This window comes from Colossoma macropomum, unplaced genomic scaffold (assembly GCF_904425465.1).
Source record: "Colossoma macropomum unplaced genomic scaffold, Colossoma_macropomum, whole genome shotgun sequence".
Taxonomy (NCBI): domain Eukaryota; kingdom Metazoa; phylum Chordata; class Actinopteri; order Characiformes; family Serrasalmidae; genus Colossoma; species Colossoma macropomum.
The window spans coordinates 28,103,012-28,116,714 of record NW_023494793.1 but is presented as its reverse complement, the minus strand read 5'-3'; the positions used below and the strand labels follow the sequence as shown (position 1 = coordinate 28,116,714).

General features: G+C 36.4%; 1 protein-coding gene across 3 annotated transcripts in view; it reads left to right on the top strand.

Annotated features, from left to right (window-relative positions):
- csf1b (colony stimulating factor 1b (macrophage)) overlaps positions 1 to 13,703 on the top strand; it is a 37,698-nt gene that overhangs the window by 11,809 nt on the left and 12,186 nt on the right. For 2 of the 3 annotated variants that reach the window (XM_036579061.1, XM_036579060.1), the window contains exons 2-7: positions 7,502 to 7,615; positions 8,221 to 8,283; positions 9,987 to 10,157; positions 10,892 to 11,078; positions 11,152 to 11,291; positions 12,853 to 12,896. In XM_036579061.1, coding sequence (XP_036434954.1) covers positions 7,502 to 7,615; positions 8,221 to 8,283; positions 9,987 to 10,157; positions 10,892 to 11,078; positions 11,152 to 11,291; positions 12,853 to 12,896 — 719 coding nt within the window. The remainder of the gene's footprint in view (positions 1 to 7,501; positions 7,616 to 8,220; positions 8,284 to 9,986; positions 10,158 to 10,891; positions 11,079 to 11,151; positions 11,292 to 12,852; positions 12,897 to 13,703) is intronic. The other variant, XM_036579062.1, reaches the window with a different exon arrangement.

Below are 13,703 nucleotides of genomic sequence, written 5' to 3'. Positions count from 1 at the left end.
GAGTTTGCATTTGAATGTGATTCTGCTGCCAATCACTCTGTGTTCATAATGTACCTGTAATCTGATTACTGTCTTTTTTACTGTTACTTTAACAGATTACAATTACCTTTTTTGTATCCTGATTACATAATGCTGTTACATGTATTCTGTTACTACCCAACCCTACTTGTATCTGTGGATGTAGTGCCAAACAGTGTTTATCAACAATGGTTTGTCAAAGTAATTTTGAGCACATGTGGCGATATTCATTTTTTTAATGCACTGATGTTTGAGGGATCGAAGGTCACCGGCATTCAGTTGTGGTGGTCAGCCTTGCCCATTACACACATAGATTTATCTGGATTTTCTGATTATATTGTACACCGTAGATGGTGAAGTACCTACAATCCCGCAATTGCTTGTTGATGACTGCTGTCCTTAAACTGCTGGATTATTTGCAGACACATTTTTAAGCGAAGCGGTAAACCTCAACCTATCTTTGCTCTTAAAGAACGATACTATTTTTATATCCAAACATGATTGAATCACCTGTTTAAGATGTTTTTTTAAACATTTCACCATGTTCCGAGTCTCCAATTACCCAGAAACTTTCTGAAATGTGTTGCTGGCATCATTTTCAGAATCAGTGTACATTTACAAAAAAAAAAACATTTTTAAACATCTTGTCTTTATACTGTTTTTGTTTAGATACAGGTCACAGTGGATTTTTTAAAAATCAATGTTTTCTGTTTCTAACTAGTGTTTCCACAAGGCTCCAGACCTGTTTACATTTTATGGGCCATTAATACTTTATCCCCATTAAAAACCTGCAAATTCCCCTTTTATAGTCATAAACAGTTGTTAATGCCTTCTCCCTGAAACAATCCATATTGAGTCTGTATGATCTCAAGCAGGAGCTGAGTAAGGTAAAGAATGTAGTATTTGATGTAGTCAAATCGATGATTTAATACACAAAAATAAAGTGTCAAAGGAAAAATTCTCAATATTAGTTAATACTGTAAAAAATAAAGATTTATCAATACTTATTGATTCTGAACATTTAAAACGATACCAATACTCCACAGCACAGGTTCTCAAACCTGATGTACCACCTACCCTGTAGATGTTAGTTTTTCCTGCTTTATCATAACCACTAACTAACTAAGGCTGAGAAAATAGTTTTCCACAGTATAGATGAAATCCATGTTATTTGTACTTTTCCTCTTGCTTTTACTTTTTAAAGTGAATTGACACACAGAGGCCACCGCGTACACACAACACTTCAAACATGGAGAAGCACCCCTGCCTCCACTCTCTCAGTTGGCAGCTGTTTACAGTGTAATGGTGTGTACAGGGAAAGATGTGATCAGAATGTCTGTTACAATCCTCAAATGTCAGTTCCTCATTTAGCTGAAATGAAATGTTTATGTATTCCACTGTTAGAAGGAAATTAGCATTATTGGATAGTAATCAGATGAACAAAGGCTTCCTGCAAGTGAGTTAAAAGATTTTTACATTAAATATGGTATAGACTTATAGGTTATTATTAGTATGTACAGTTGTATGCAAAAAATTGGATGCCCCTGGTCAAATTACATATTTTATTGATTTTCAAAGAGGAAAAAAGAGAACACAAAAAATCTGCAAAACAGTGTACAGTTATTTTATATTTGATTAACTTACAAAAACACAGAAAACAGATAATGGTCTGTGCAAAATAGTTTGGACACCCTGCTAAGTTAGTACTTAGTAACACACCCTTTAGTATTTCTATAGCCAGCCAGCATATAAACATATAATCTCATCTCTTGGTTTTCCAGCTCATGCCTTGACTTCCACAGTTCCCCTTAAATGCCAATTCTTATTAGCATTTTGGACAATGGAAAGTGCAAGCTGGGAGTGCTTCTATATCTGGTTATGGCCTTCCATTGCTCTGGAATTGTCTAATCTTGACCTGCCTAACCAGTACTAAAGATTCAGTTTAGGCCTACAAAGCTAATTTCTAAGACTTTACAACTGAAGGAATGTCCAAACTTTTGCACACACCACAATTAATATTTTACTTTTTCTATTTTTTAAAGTTTATCAAATATATACTAACTGAGCATTAACATTTGCAGAAAATTGTTATTTTTTAAAAAATATTGTGCTGCAGAGGTTGTATTTATCTCTTTTCACCTTAAAAAACAACAAAATATATAATTTGGCCAGGCGTGTTGAACTTCTGCATACAATTGTATAGGACTAAAACAAGTTTTTCCTTTAACAACGGAAAAAATTGCTAGGACAACATAGGACAGAACTCAGATCATTAAAACACTTAGCATTAACAGCAACTGGTAACTCTTTTACATTCACCATTAAAGTTGGATGGTTCCCACTTACCTTAACAACCTAAACAATCCATTCAAAGCTTTAAAATAATGAGGTAATGGAACAACTGGCATTGCATTCCAAGCTCTGCCTATAAAAGTTTCAATGAACAAGCTCATTAATGGACATTCAGTGCTGAAACTGCAGCTTTTAATCTCTGAAATCCCTGATTGTAGACTTGAGGCCACTCTTAATGATGTAAAGAAATCTGCCTTGCTTATGTTTCATACAGGGCCTTACAGCTGAAACTGTTCAACTGTCTTTACTAGACTTTAGATACTGAAGTATGTTTAGTTCGGGGTACTTTCACAATTGCAAATTATGCTTGTGGGTATATTTCAGTTTTTCCATCTGAATTTACATGCCCAAATCATAAGGCAAATTATTCAGTAACTGCATGAAATAAATGTTTTACTTTGTAAAAGCTCCACTCAAATTAACAGAAAATGTGTTTTATGATCATACACATATTGCTATATGCTCACAATTTACTGCTGAAAGTCAAAAATCTTGGACGCTCTTTGTATTATTTTATGAAAAGAATAAAGCAGAAAGGAACTAGCATCCAGGCTAACAAGTTCCAACAAGTTCCAGGCTAAGTGGAGGTGGTTAGAGATTAAAAGCTTAAAATGATAGAGTGACAAGCAGCGCTTTAGAGTTTCCTGTTGTGTACTCCAGTTTGCTGGTGCACTGTAACTGAAAACAGATTTTCTCAATACAGTAAAAACTTTTGGAAACTGACAAGTAATCCAGTCATTAGGGTGGGTCCCATAAACACTATTATTTACAGAGGGCACAGATTTGCTATAAGATGGAATATGGCTGGTGAAAGAAATTCAGAAATTCAGCGTCCTATAGATAAAAACAAACCAACGAGTTTCCCGCTGCACTGCTAGAGAGGACCAACCAGCTGTTCCATAGAATGTACAGTGATTAGTTCTGTATGGGTCACCAGTGATGAATCTCAGAGCTGAGTGCTAAAATACACTGAGTGGTGAATACATTATACTTATCGTGTATTGTCTCATTACCTAAATGATATTTTTGCTCCATCGTCCAGTCCTATTCACAGGTTTTAACAGATTTACTGTTGATTGATTGTTATAAATGGACTCTTCTGACAAGACAAATTTGCCATAAAAAAAGCCATTTTCCAAGCTTGAGATCAACTATGAGTTTTTACAGCTTATCACTATGTGACACTGCATAGAACTAGGAAGCATGTTCATTTTTCTAAATATTTGTATGTACATTTGTTAAATAATCTTTTAATGAAGTTATCTACTTTGTTTTCCCTTACAACACTAGAGTCTTTAGTTTGTTAGTAATGCACGTGTTAGTAATACATTTCTTACCTAAATCCCTACATTTTCCACACATTTTTCTTTGCTTTGGATGAGAAATAAAAACAGTAGTCTTCTGTGTAAGAATAAGGTTGAATTCACGCACTTCATCCTCAGCATCATCTTTCCTGTTCCTTATGAGGAAGAGACAAAAGCAGGCAAAATCCTGACTTGATTTCCATGCAGTAGTATTCTCACAAAACAGGAATTACCATTTTTGGGCAGGAAGTACTGTAAGACTATCATTTGTAAATTAACATATAAAATGATTAAAATGTGATTGCCAAAATGTTAAAATAATAAAATGGCAATTAAAAAGATATGTGGACAGGATATGCTCCTGTAAGTAAAGTCTTAAGTCCAGTTATGGGCAACTTTACTGGTAGATTAATCCCAGTCAATTCCACATTTTACAACAGCTGTTACACCCACTGTTGCACAACTTGAGATGCTTGGAATCTAGACTATTTTATCTAAAATCATCAAAGGAGCTTAAAAACTTCCGGCAACCAAGAAACGGCAAAACACTTCATTTTTTCAGGCTTGGCGTTTGAAAACAGACTGTTTTCAATTTGAACGAGACAGAGTGATGAACAGCTTTTGTTATTACGCTCTTTCAAGTTTCACACAAACCAGTTTCACAAACAACACCTAAATGCGCCAAAGCTTAACCATTCTAGGTCTGGGTTGGCAGTTTCAAAACATTTATAATAATAATGCAAATGATGAACTGCTTCAGAGAGTTTGAAATTAAAAATAAAAAAATGTGATGTAAGGTAAAAGTGGTTGTTCTTTGCACAACATAACACACTGCAGTGTCATGTACTCATACGAAATACTGCATACAATAAATATCTTCTAATGGTACACTACAAGTCCTACAGACTTCAGGTTTGTGTCCCAGCTGTGCCGTTTGCTGTTCATGGTTGAGATCACAAAGGCTGGGATGACTAGCCTGCAGCACGACTTCTAAAGCGAGTAAAAATTCAAGAGAGAAAGAGAAAAAATGTATTAAGAGAGCATATGAGGTACCTGGCTGACATATAGGCACAGCTGTCCAATTTGCTTTAAGGATGTTTTAAAATCTGGTCTTTGATATTTCTGAATGATTTTTTTCCCGTTGACGGGGCGTAGCCAAACCTTTGCAAAGGGGTGGTCAGACCTGACTAAGTGATTTCAAGGTGTCAAACTACGAGGATAAATTTTAATTTATTACATAACTTATTTCACATGAATAAAATATTACATCAATAACACAATTATTATTATTGTCAAAGGTAACTGAACTGAAAACTGAAAGACAAAAATAAAATAGATCAACACAGATATGTGCAAATGATGTACACATCTAAATCAAGAGACTTCAGCTGTTTCAATGCACAACACTTTAAGTAAACCATGTAATTTAGGCTTCCCTCCCCACAGGTAACTCATGAGTCTTATGATAATAAAGTTAGGCAGACAACACAGTGTAATGTTATGAGAGAATTAATCTCAGGAGGGTGACCTGCCAATCTACCATAACCTTAGCACGAACTTCGTCTTAAAGCACTGGATTCACCTCAAATGGAACTGAGCCTGCATCATTAAACACGCACATGCACTCAGTTGTAAAAAATAATTATCTTACGTGATAAATGATCATAGCTTACTAATAATGGTTAACTATCACACAGTCCATTGCATTAAATGTAGCTAATGAAGCAGCACCGCAAAAAGGGAGACCCGAGTATGGAGTCCACTGGACAAATTATTAATGTAGGCATAATTCAAAATTCTATGACAATCAACATAATAACAGTATTGTAAACTGGTAAACCTGATTTTATAAATGCAGTTTTCACTATGAAACAATTTAAAGGGTATGTTTGCCATTGTTTTATGTGACATTTTTTTCTAGCCTATGCTATTTCTGCTCTCTGCTAAGTGTTGTTAAAATACTCTATTATAGTAATGTGAGCCACAGAGAGCACAATGTGCAAGAAAAAAAGTAATTATATTGACGTACACTCTTAAAAAAGATTATTCTTCAATACAATAGTTCTATATAGACCCATGAACACTTAAAGAACAATTTGCATGCTTAAAGAGTTCTTCGCATCGTGAAATGGTTCTTCAGGGGTGCATGCCCAAAAGTGTCATTGAACAACTATTATATAGTTAAATGATAGAGAGACTATCATTTTGAATACGCTCTCCATGGTTACCACAGTGCTTGCTCAATAATGCTTTTGCGGAACACAGACTGATTGAGAATGTGTTGTATATGGTTCTATATAGAACATTTTTGAAAAGGGTTTGGTATAACATCAAAAAGCCTTCTGCTTTTGTTACGATGTCAAGATTGCAAGAATAGAAGAACCCTTTTGGTGGTATATAGACCCCTTTAAAAGAAAAAAATAAAACCATATACAACATATTCTTCATCAGTATGAAAAAAACATTTCACCAAGCAAAAGAACCCTTTAAGCATGCAAATGGTTTGTTGAGTGTTCATGGGTCTATGGAGGAGAGAAGCCTATAGCAAAGAGATACACTGATTATTATGATCAACATCAAATTATAAGTAATTGGTATCTGGCCTGCTGGTAGAATTTCACTGCAAAACCTAACTGTTCACACATTAGCAGAACTTTTCTCTGCTGACCACTCCATAAATGACAGCTGACTGTCTCGTTTAACTTATCCCCAGGCTACGCTCCTGTGCACAAGTCTATTTTTTATGAAGCATAAAATCCAAAGAGATCAAACTCTCCCACTTTCTGATTGTGATTTCACTGCAATAAACAAATCTGCTATCTGTGCTGTCAAGTTTTAAGCCTTCGGTAAATCTGTGTAATTAGAGACAAAGGAAAAAAAAAGATTCCCATCTGAAATAGTTATATGACTAAGCTCAGTGAGTCAGAGCAGTATTAATGGGAGTTGAGTAGTAGCTTAAGTATGCAAGTTGACTTAGTATAGCAGCACCCATGCATTTGCAGTGCACTGGCCATCCACTGTCACTGGTATTCATGCACTGACATTATGTTTCTTATCTTACATTACATTTGACACATCATGCTGATATATTGTGTGAATTCGAGGAAAAACATGTAGCCCACCAAGTGGCACTTGCTTAAAGATCGCTATATTTACATATTTGAGATGATTCATCAAACTTGCCTTGCCTCCATAACATACCAGTCTACCAGCTTTTTCCATAAATTTTGCATTGAGAATTTTTCTTATGGCTCAATAAATTAAAAGCACTCCCAGGTATGTGATTTATGATCAATTTCTGCTCTTTTAGCTTCAGTGGCCACGTAGAAGGTGGTGCTAATCTTTTTCACATATTAACCCTTGTGTGTTCGGGTCTGTGGAACCTATTTTCAATGTTTAACAGAAGAAAAAATGATGCGATTAACTATTATTTCAACCCCAGATTCCTTGAGCTTTGCTCATTTTCTGTGAAGAACATATAAAATAACACATTTTCAGTGACTTCACACTGTTCACCCCCCACACGTTTATATTATATGTGCTGTTCGGGTGAATCTGTGGGGAATAAAAGTGTGGAGGTTCTGTGTCTCTTCACTCTGCTCTCCTCCTACATGGCCTGCTGTTAGTGTGTGTGTGTCTGTGTGTGTGTGTGTGTGTGAGGGTGGACAACATGGACAGGCTGCTGACTGGCTACAGCTGAAAAGGAGAACCCTACGCTGGCCACTTGTGATATTAATAACCATTTCTGTAAAAGTGCCAGTTTAGCCAATTTGGGTAATTTTCAACTAATTTTCAATTTTCAACTTTTGTTTTATAAATATCTCTAGGTGAAGAGCGTGTGCGTTTTTGTACTCCTGTATCTTCCCCTCTCAATGATGGACATCCCTGGACCCTGTAGGCACTCCATAACCAAAGATCACCTGCTTCAAATAAAACATTTGGTGAGAGAACACCCAGATATCAGTATATTTCTGCAACACAACGCTGCATTAATACATGCATATAGTTATCAAATGTCAGCTTTTGCTTTATGTGTTTCTATGAACACAATTACACAGATGACCCTTGGGTTTTTCTTACTGACGCTGTTTTGCTTTTCTTGCTTTTTCCTGTGTGACAAACAAGATTCAGCTCATGAAGGTACTGGCAAAGAGTCTGGTCTACTGTAGAAAAAAAAGGCATTGTCCATTGCTTAAAGACAATAGCGATATTACTTAATACTTCATAAAGTTAAGTGTTGATGAGTTGTATCAGGATAAACAGTAAACTCCACCCCAGTTATAAGCACATAGCAAGGTTTAACATTTTAATTACTGTCTATTTTGCCCCTTTGCACTATGATTATTACATGTTCATGATATGCATTGAACATCAAATATCCATAGTTTTCTGCATGCTCTCATCAGAGTATTACCAACATGCTAGACCATGCACAGTTCCAATAAAATGTATCTATTCTTTTTTTTTTTTGCATTTATAGCTCACAGTCAACAGAAATTAATGTTCCACACCGATGATTCTAACTGTATTGTGCATTGTTTCTCAGATCAATAACCAGCTGCGGAATGGATGTTCAATAACCTACAGATTCACAGAGAGGAAAAATCTGGTAAGACTGCTTCCTAAAACTGGTTGTAGGGGTGGGCAATATGGCAAAAATGTTATATCACGATAATCCACGACATTTGCAGGATACACAATATGCATCATGATATTTTGCTTTTCAGGGATTTAACAAGTTGGAACAGACAAAATAGAACCTGTAGTGCTACACTTTGAAAAAAACTATTAAAATAATAATAAACCATCTAAATAGCTACAGTGATTTTTATTTAATGTATCACAAACTGCACTGCACTAAATACAATTAAACAGGCCTAATTATGCTCACTTTGTAATGAAACATGGAATTACTCAGTATTCTTTAGGTACTGATGATATCCACAATATGCCCAGAAATGCATATTGTGACAATTTGTCATGGTAACAATAAAATATCGTCATTGCCCACCCCTACTTGGTTGTTCTGAAATAGTAACTAAAATATAAGTGGCTCAGCATCATGGGCCATACCTTTCATGTTTCATATTAAAGAACATATGAACAAAATGATCTGTTGCGCAGTTTTTCACTGTTCAGTGTATTAGGGCTTGTTGTGAAAGAAGAATAATGTATTTGACCCTCTTACCCATGTGGCCCACTGTTACCCCAAGTAGGTTTCTTTTTTGTTTATATTCTCTAAGGTCAAATGAGCTGTAAAAGCAAAGATCAGAAGTTCCTATTCCTGCTCCTGGGACAAAAAAAAGTGAGAGGCACACTGCACTGCATATTGTAGTGTTTTCCTTGCTCCAAACACACCTAATCAGGTCACTACCAACTCCTTACTGAGTTGAAGTGGGTGTATTAGTGTAAGGAAAGTACTAAAATGCAAGTATGCAAATACCAGTGACAACACCTGGACAGTGCATTACAAATTCATGAGTCCTGCTGTACTAACTCAACTTGCATACTTGAGTTACTACTCAACTGGGTGTCCAATCCATCCTGCCTCCGACTCACTGAGCTCTGTCATGTCATGGTGACTTTTTTTTGGTTACTAGCTCTTTTTTCTCTGTTTGTCTCTAATTTGTCTTACAGCCAGCTTACAATATGACAGTACAAACAGCAGATCTGTTTATTGCAGTGAAATCCCAAACAGAAAGTGGGAGTGTGTACTTTTGGGGAAAAAACACGATGATCCCATATGAGTTGAGTCTTAATCTTTCTAAAATAAAAGAACATAAAGCGCAGTTCAGTAAAAGTTGTGTTTCTAGTATACTGTAATCTTTGTTTTGGCCACAAAACTGTAATTATTCTATTAAAAAAGAAAAGAACTGTGTAAGTCAAAAAAACTTTCCCATCTGAGAGTTTTTGGCCGCTTAGCTTAGCCCTTTGCCTTCGTCCCTGAAGCCGTTTGGCCTGAAGACGTTTTTAAAAAAAAAATTGCCTTATGAATGAGAGTTGAGTTGTGTTTTACTCATGTGTTCACGAGATGAGTTCTCTCAGTACCAAAGTATATTTTGGAACTACAGGCTGCCATTAAGCATACACAGATGTATCAATACTGATTAGCCTGCTGCTTGTTCACACGGACCAACTCTCTGTAAAAATACCGATAACTACTGTGATAATGTTGCAGCTCTCTAGGACTAGAGTGCCAGTTTAGAGTAAAATGCTGTTAGCAGGCTAAAACTGGCTCTACCATTATTTAATGACCATGCTACCGAGAATCAAGATAACTTGTTTGTCTGCTTGCATCTGTCTCTCTTTCAGAGTGCAGTGTGTTATGTGAAGGCAGCATTACCACGTGTGTTGGACTTGCTGAGCGCTCACTTCAAATATCCACGAGGCTCAGACAGTGCTCTCTCAGTCCTCTCCCTACAGAAACTTATCCTCAACATCTACTCACAGCACTGTGTGCCTGCTCTCAACGAGGAGCTCGAGGTGTGTGCATGTGTGTCAGCTAAGTTATTTTACATTCACGTTACATAATTTCATTCACATGAAAGAAAGTCAACATAGTTTATGAGAACGACTGGATTGCAGATTATGTGAGAGCTCCACACTTAAAGCGCTGTGTAATCATTCCGCTCTAGCTCCACTCCGGGTTTTCTATTTCCTGCTCACACATCAGAGAAAACCCGCTCCATGTCCACTCCGTATGATTCATTCATGTGATATTCATTTTACATCTTGAACATGTGGACAAGACACTATGAATTTCATTTCATAAATTACATGATTTATGGCCATTATTAAAGTGAAAAAGTAATTAAATGTTCTGTGCTACACATGCTTTTTTTGCTAGGTATAAACATAAACAATGGCTCATTCACAAGCCAGACTCCAAATACATGTTGTATTTCTGCAGTCTCTGATTCATAGCCCCACCAACCAATAGTTGAAAGGCTACCAAAAACTACATGCAAGATGAAGAATGATCAGAACATGGAATTAATATGGAACACTGTCTTTAACACACTATCTAGCTGTCTATATTCTGGGACCTGTTGTTAATTTGCAGCCCATATGACATTTGGAGAGTGTTTACAGTTTTGATTTGTTTAAACCAAACCCTGTTGTGATTTATCTGTTTTAGTTCGTTAGAACATGCAAGAATGCTGGTTTCTGAACCTTGGTGTGCAATGAAAAACATCTGAATATCCCTCTTTCTTTAGGAGGACCCAGCAGGATTTGAGAAACAGTTTACTGATTCTCCTGTGCGAGCCCTGCAAAGAGCTGAAGAGGTGCTCGCTCTCTACCAACAGCTCATCACACACACGCACACGTTTGTGGACTGGAGCTGCGAAACAGAATACAGCAGTTATACAGCTGTGACCATTACAGAGCTGCCCACCAGCACAGGTACACTCAGGTCCTCAGACAGACAAGATAAGCAGAAATTTCATGATTACTGATTAAAGTGTGTTCCATCCAGAGGCTGCTCTAGGACTGCTGGGACAGATTCACCAGGGCTCCTCTGAAGAGGGCTTCTACAGACTGGGCTTCATAGTGTTATCCATAGTGAGTGGGGGGCTTTTCCTCATTCTCATGGTTTACTGCCTCAAGGACAGAAAGGTAGGTCTTCTTTGTCAACTGTTTCTCTTTGTGGAAAGTGAGGGAGTAATTGGAAAATATTCTTTTTTGAAACGACGAACCAAAGTTTTTCATAGTATTCGATTATGTCATTAAGAAAGCCCCGTTGCCATCTTGGCAGGCAAGCTAACTATCATCTGATAGAACTTGTCACCACTGCTACAGCTACAACCCTGCAGGTGGACAGACCAAGTAAAATAGACTAGAGTGACCACAAAAAAACTGTTTAATTTGAACACCTGTCAAATTCTGATAATTTCAATGCATAAGATTTTACAAAACCTAACAAAAGTGGCTACTAAAACTGCCAAGGCTCTTAAATAATAAACTATATATATATATATATATATATATATATGATGCTGCAGTTACATTGAGGTGTCTTAACATACAAAGAATTTCGAAAAAGAAGTTGGCGAATATAAAACCAACTTCAGCTTACCCCAATAAATGCATTAATTAACCTCAATTGATGCATCCTTAATCAACAAAAACCTTAAACTTTAGCTTGGAGAAAAAGATGATTTTTATGTAATTCATTAAAAAATACTAGTTAAACATTCTGTATGCTGCAGACAGATTTCCCAGCTGGTCTACAGGCTTAAAACTTTTGCTTAATCAGAAGCCAGAACGCTGTCCAGGAAAAACAAATATACCTTGTACATTTATAAATCATATTTTTGTTGAGCAGAGTGACTGGTATCACCATTTATCCACCTAAAAACGGGAATGTCTGTATAACTGTCTTGCTGCTCTGCTCCGCAGCACAAACGCTGTATGTATGAAAGTCCGGCGCGTTCTGATGTCCATGACTGCCGTGTTATTTCAGCAGAGAATAATGTATTTGCAAATAGACTGTGTCAGATTTTGGATGTGTGGGGGCAGGAGCGGGACAAATTGTTTTGGTTGCGGGCGGGAGAAATTATTCCGATTTTCTGCGGGAGCACGATGAAATCTCACGGGAACGGGACTGAAAAAACAGTCTATGCAGACCTCTAGTGCAGAACATCTTCAGGAACAGGTTTAGCTATGTTGTTAGCAGCAGTTCCACTCTGACAGGAAGAAGTACAACCACCAAACTAGGGACAATCAAATACATACTTAAAAACAAACATCCTAAGAGGAAAACAGCGGGAAAACAAAACACAACATCAACAACAAGAAAAACACTGTTGACACTGTGGAACTTAAACCAGAGGTGCAAAACTAATCTTAGACTTAAGATCATCTTAACTGGTAGATAACTGGTATCTGGTATTCATTTAAGAGTAGTTTTTGTGCTATGATGCTTTCAGGAAACCCAGCCCAGATCTGATCAAAACATCTAATTTGCTTCAACTCTGTTTGTGCTATATACACATTTAAAATGCATCTTTGGGCTCATAACAATTTAACCTATTTATTTATTTATTTTTAAATACTAAGAGCTGGTTTCCCAGATATACACCAATCAAGTTTTAGATTAACGGTGTGTTCATCACTGAACATCACTTTGGTTAACCAACTTTGTTTATTTTAATTTCATTTGTTTTTTTCACAACAGAAACTTCAAGCTCATGTTCCAAGAACAACTCTGGATTTAGACAGGTGATGATTTTTAGCACTGTTTTTCTAAATCCTAGTAAATCTTTCTAAACCTACAATGGAACATAATGTCCTCTGTTCCAGTTTCCATAAATGTTAATGTCTGTGTTGCTAAAAATAATACCATAGCTAACACTGCCTGAGTCTTCCACTGCAGTTACTGATGATTTACCTAACCAGGAGCAATTGTATGCTATTCTATATAATAAATTTCACACACACACATACAAGAAAAGAGAGAGAGAGAGAGAGAGAAAGAGAAAGACAGAAGAAAGAATTTGCTCCATATGTGGCAAATTAACCTGCAACACGAAAAGCTTGCCAGTAAGTGTTTTCTGTCATATCCTATACTTAACCCTCAAAACTCCAAACACTGACTTTCAGAATGCGACTGACATAAAAAATATTTTTTTTTAATGTTTGGGCAACCAAGGGTTTTAAAGGTTATAGAATTTTGTCATTGTGATTTCAGTTTTAAACAAATTACCTGTTTCTAATGAGCCTGTAATACAGAATGCATAAAAAAACTTTTTTTTTAAAATTGTGAATTATCTGATGAATTTTCCCAAGTGAGAAAATTTCCAACTGAGAAACTGCACTCTAACAGCTGACGATATTTTATCTTAGTGGGAAACCTGAGATTCTAGATGATATATGTTTTCCAGATGTGATGTGTAATGTATAACCTTTTTCTGCCAAAGAAAGTTCTCATTTCAGTTCTCATGCCCACGTTTCCACATTTAGGGTGTCTCGTAGCCTTCGTAACTCAAAGATTAAACTTGATTATCATTTCTACACTGAATCTAATAA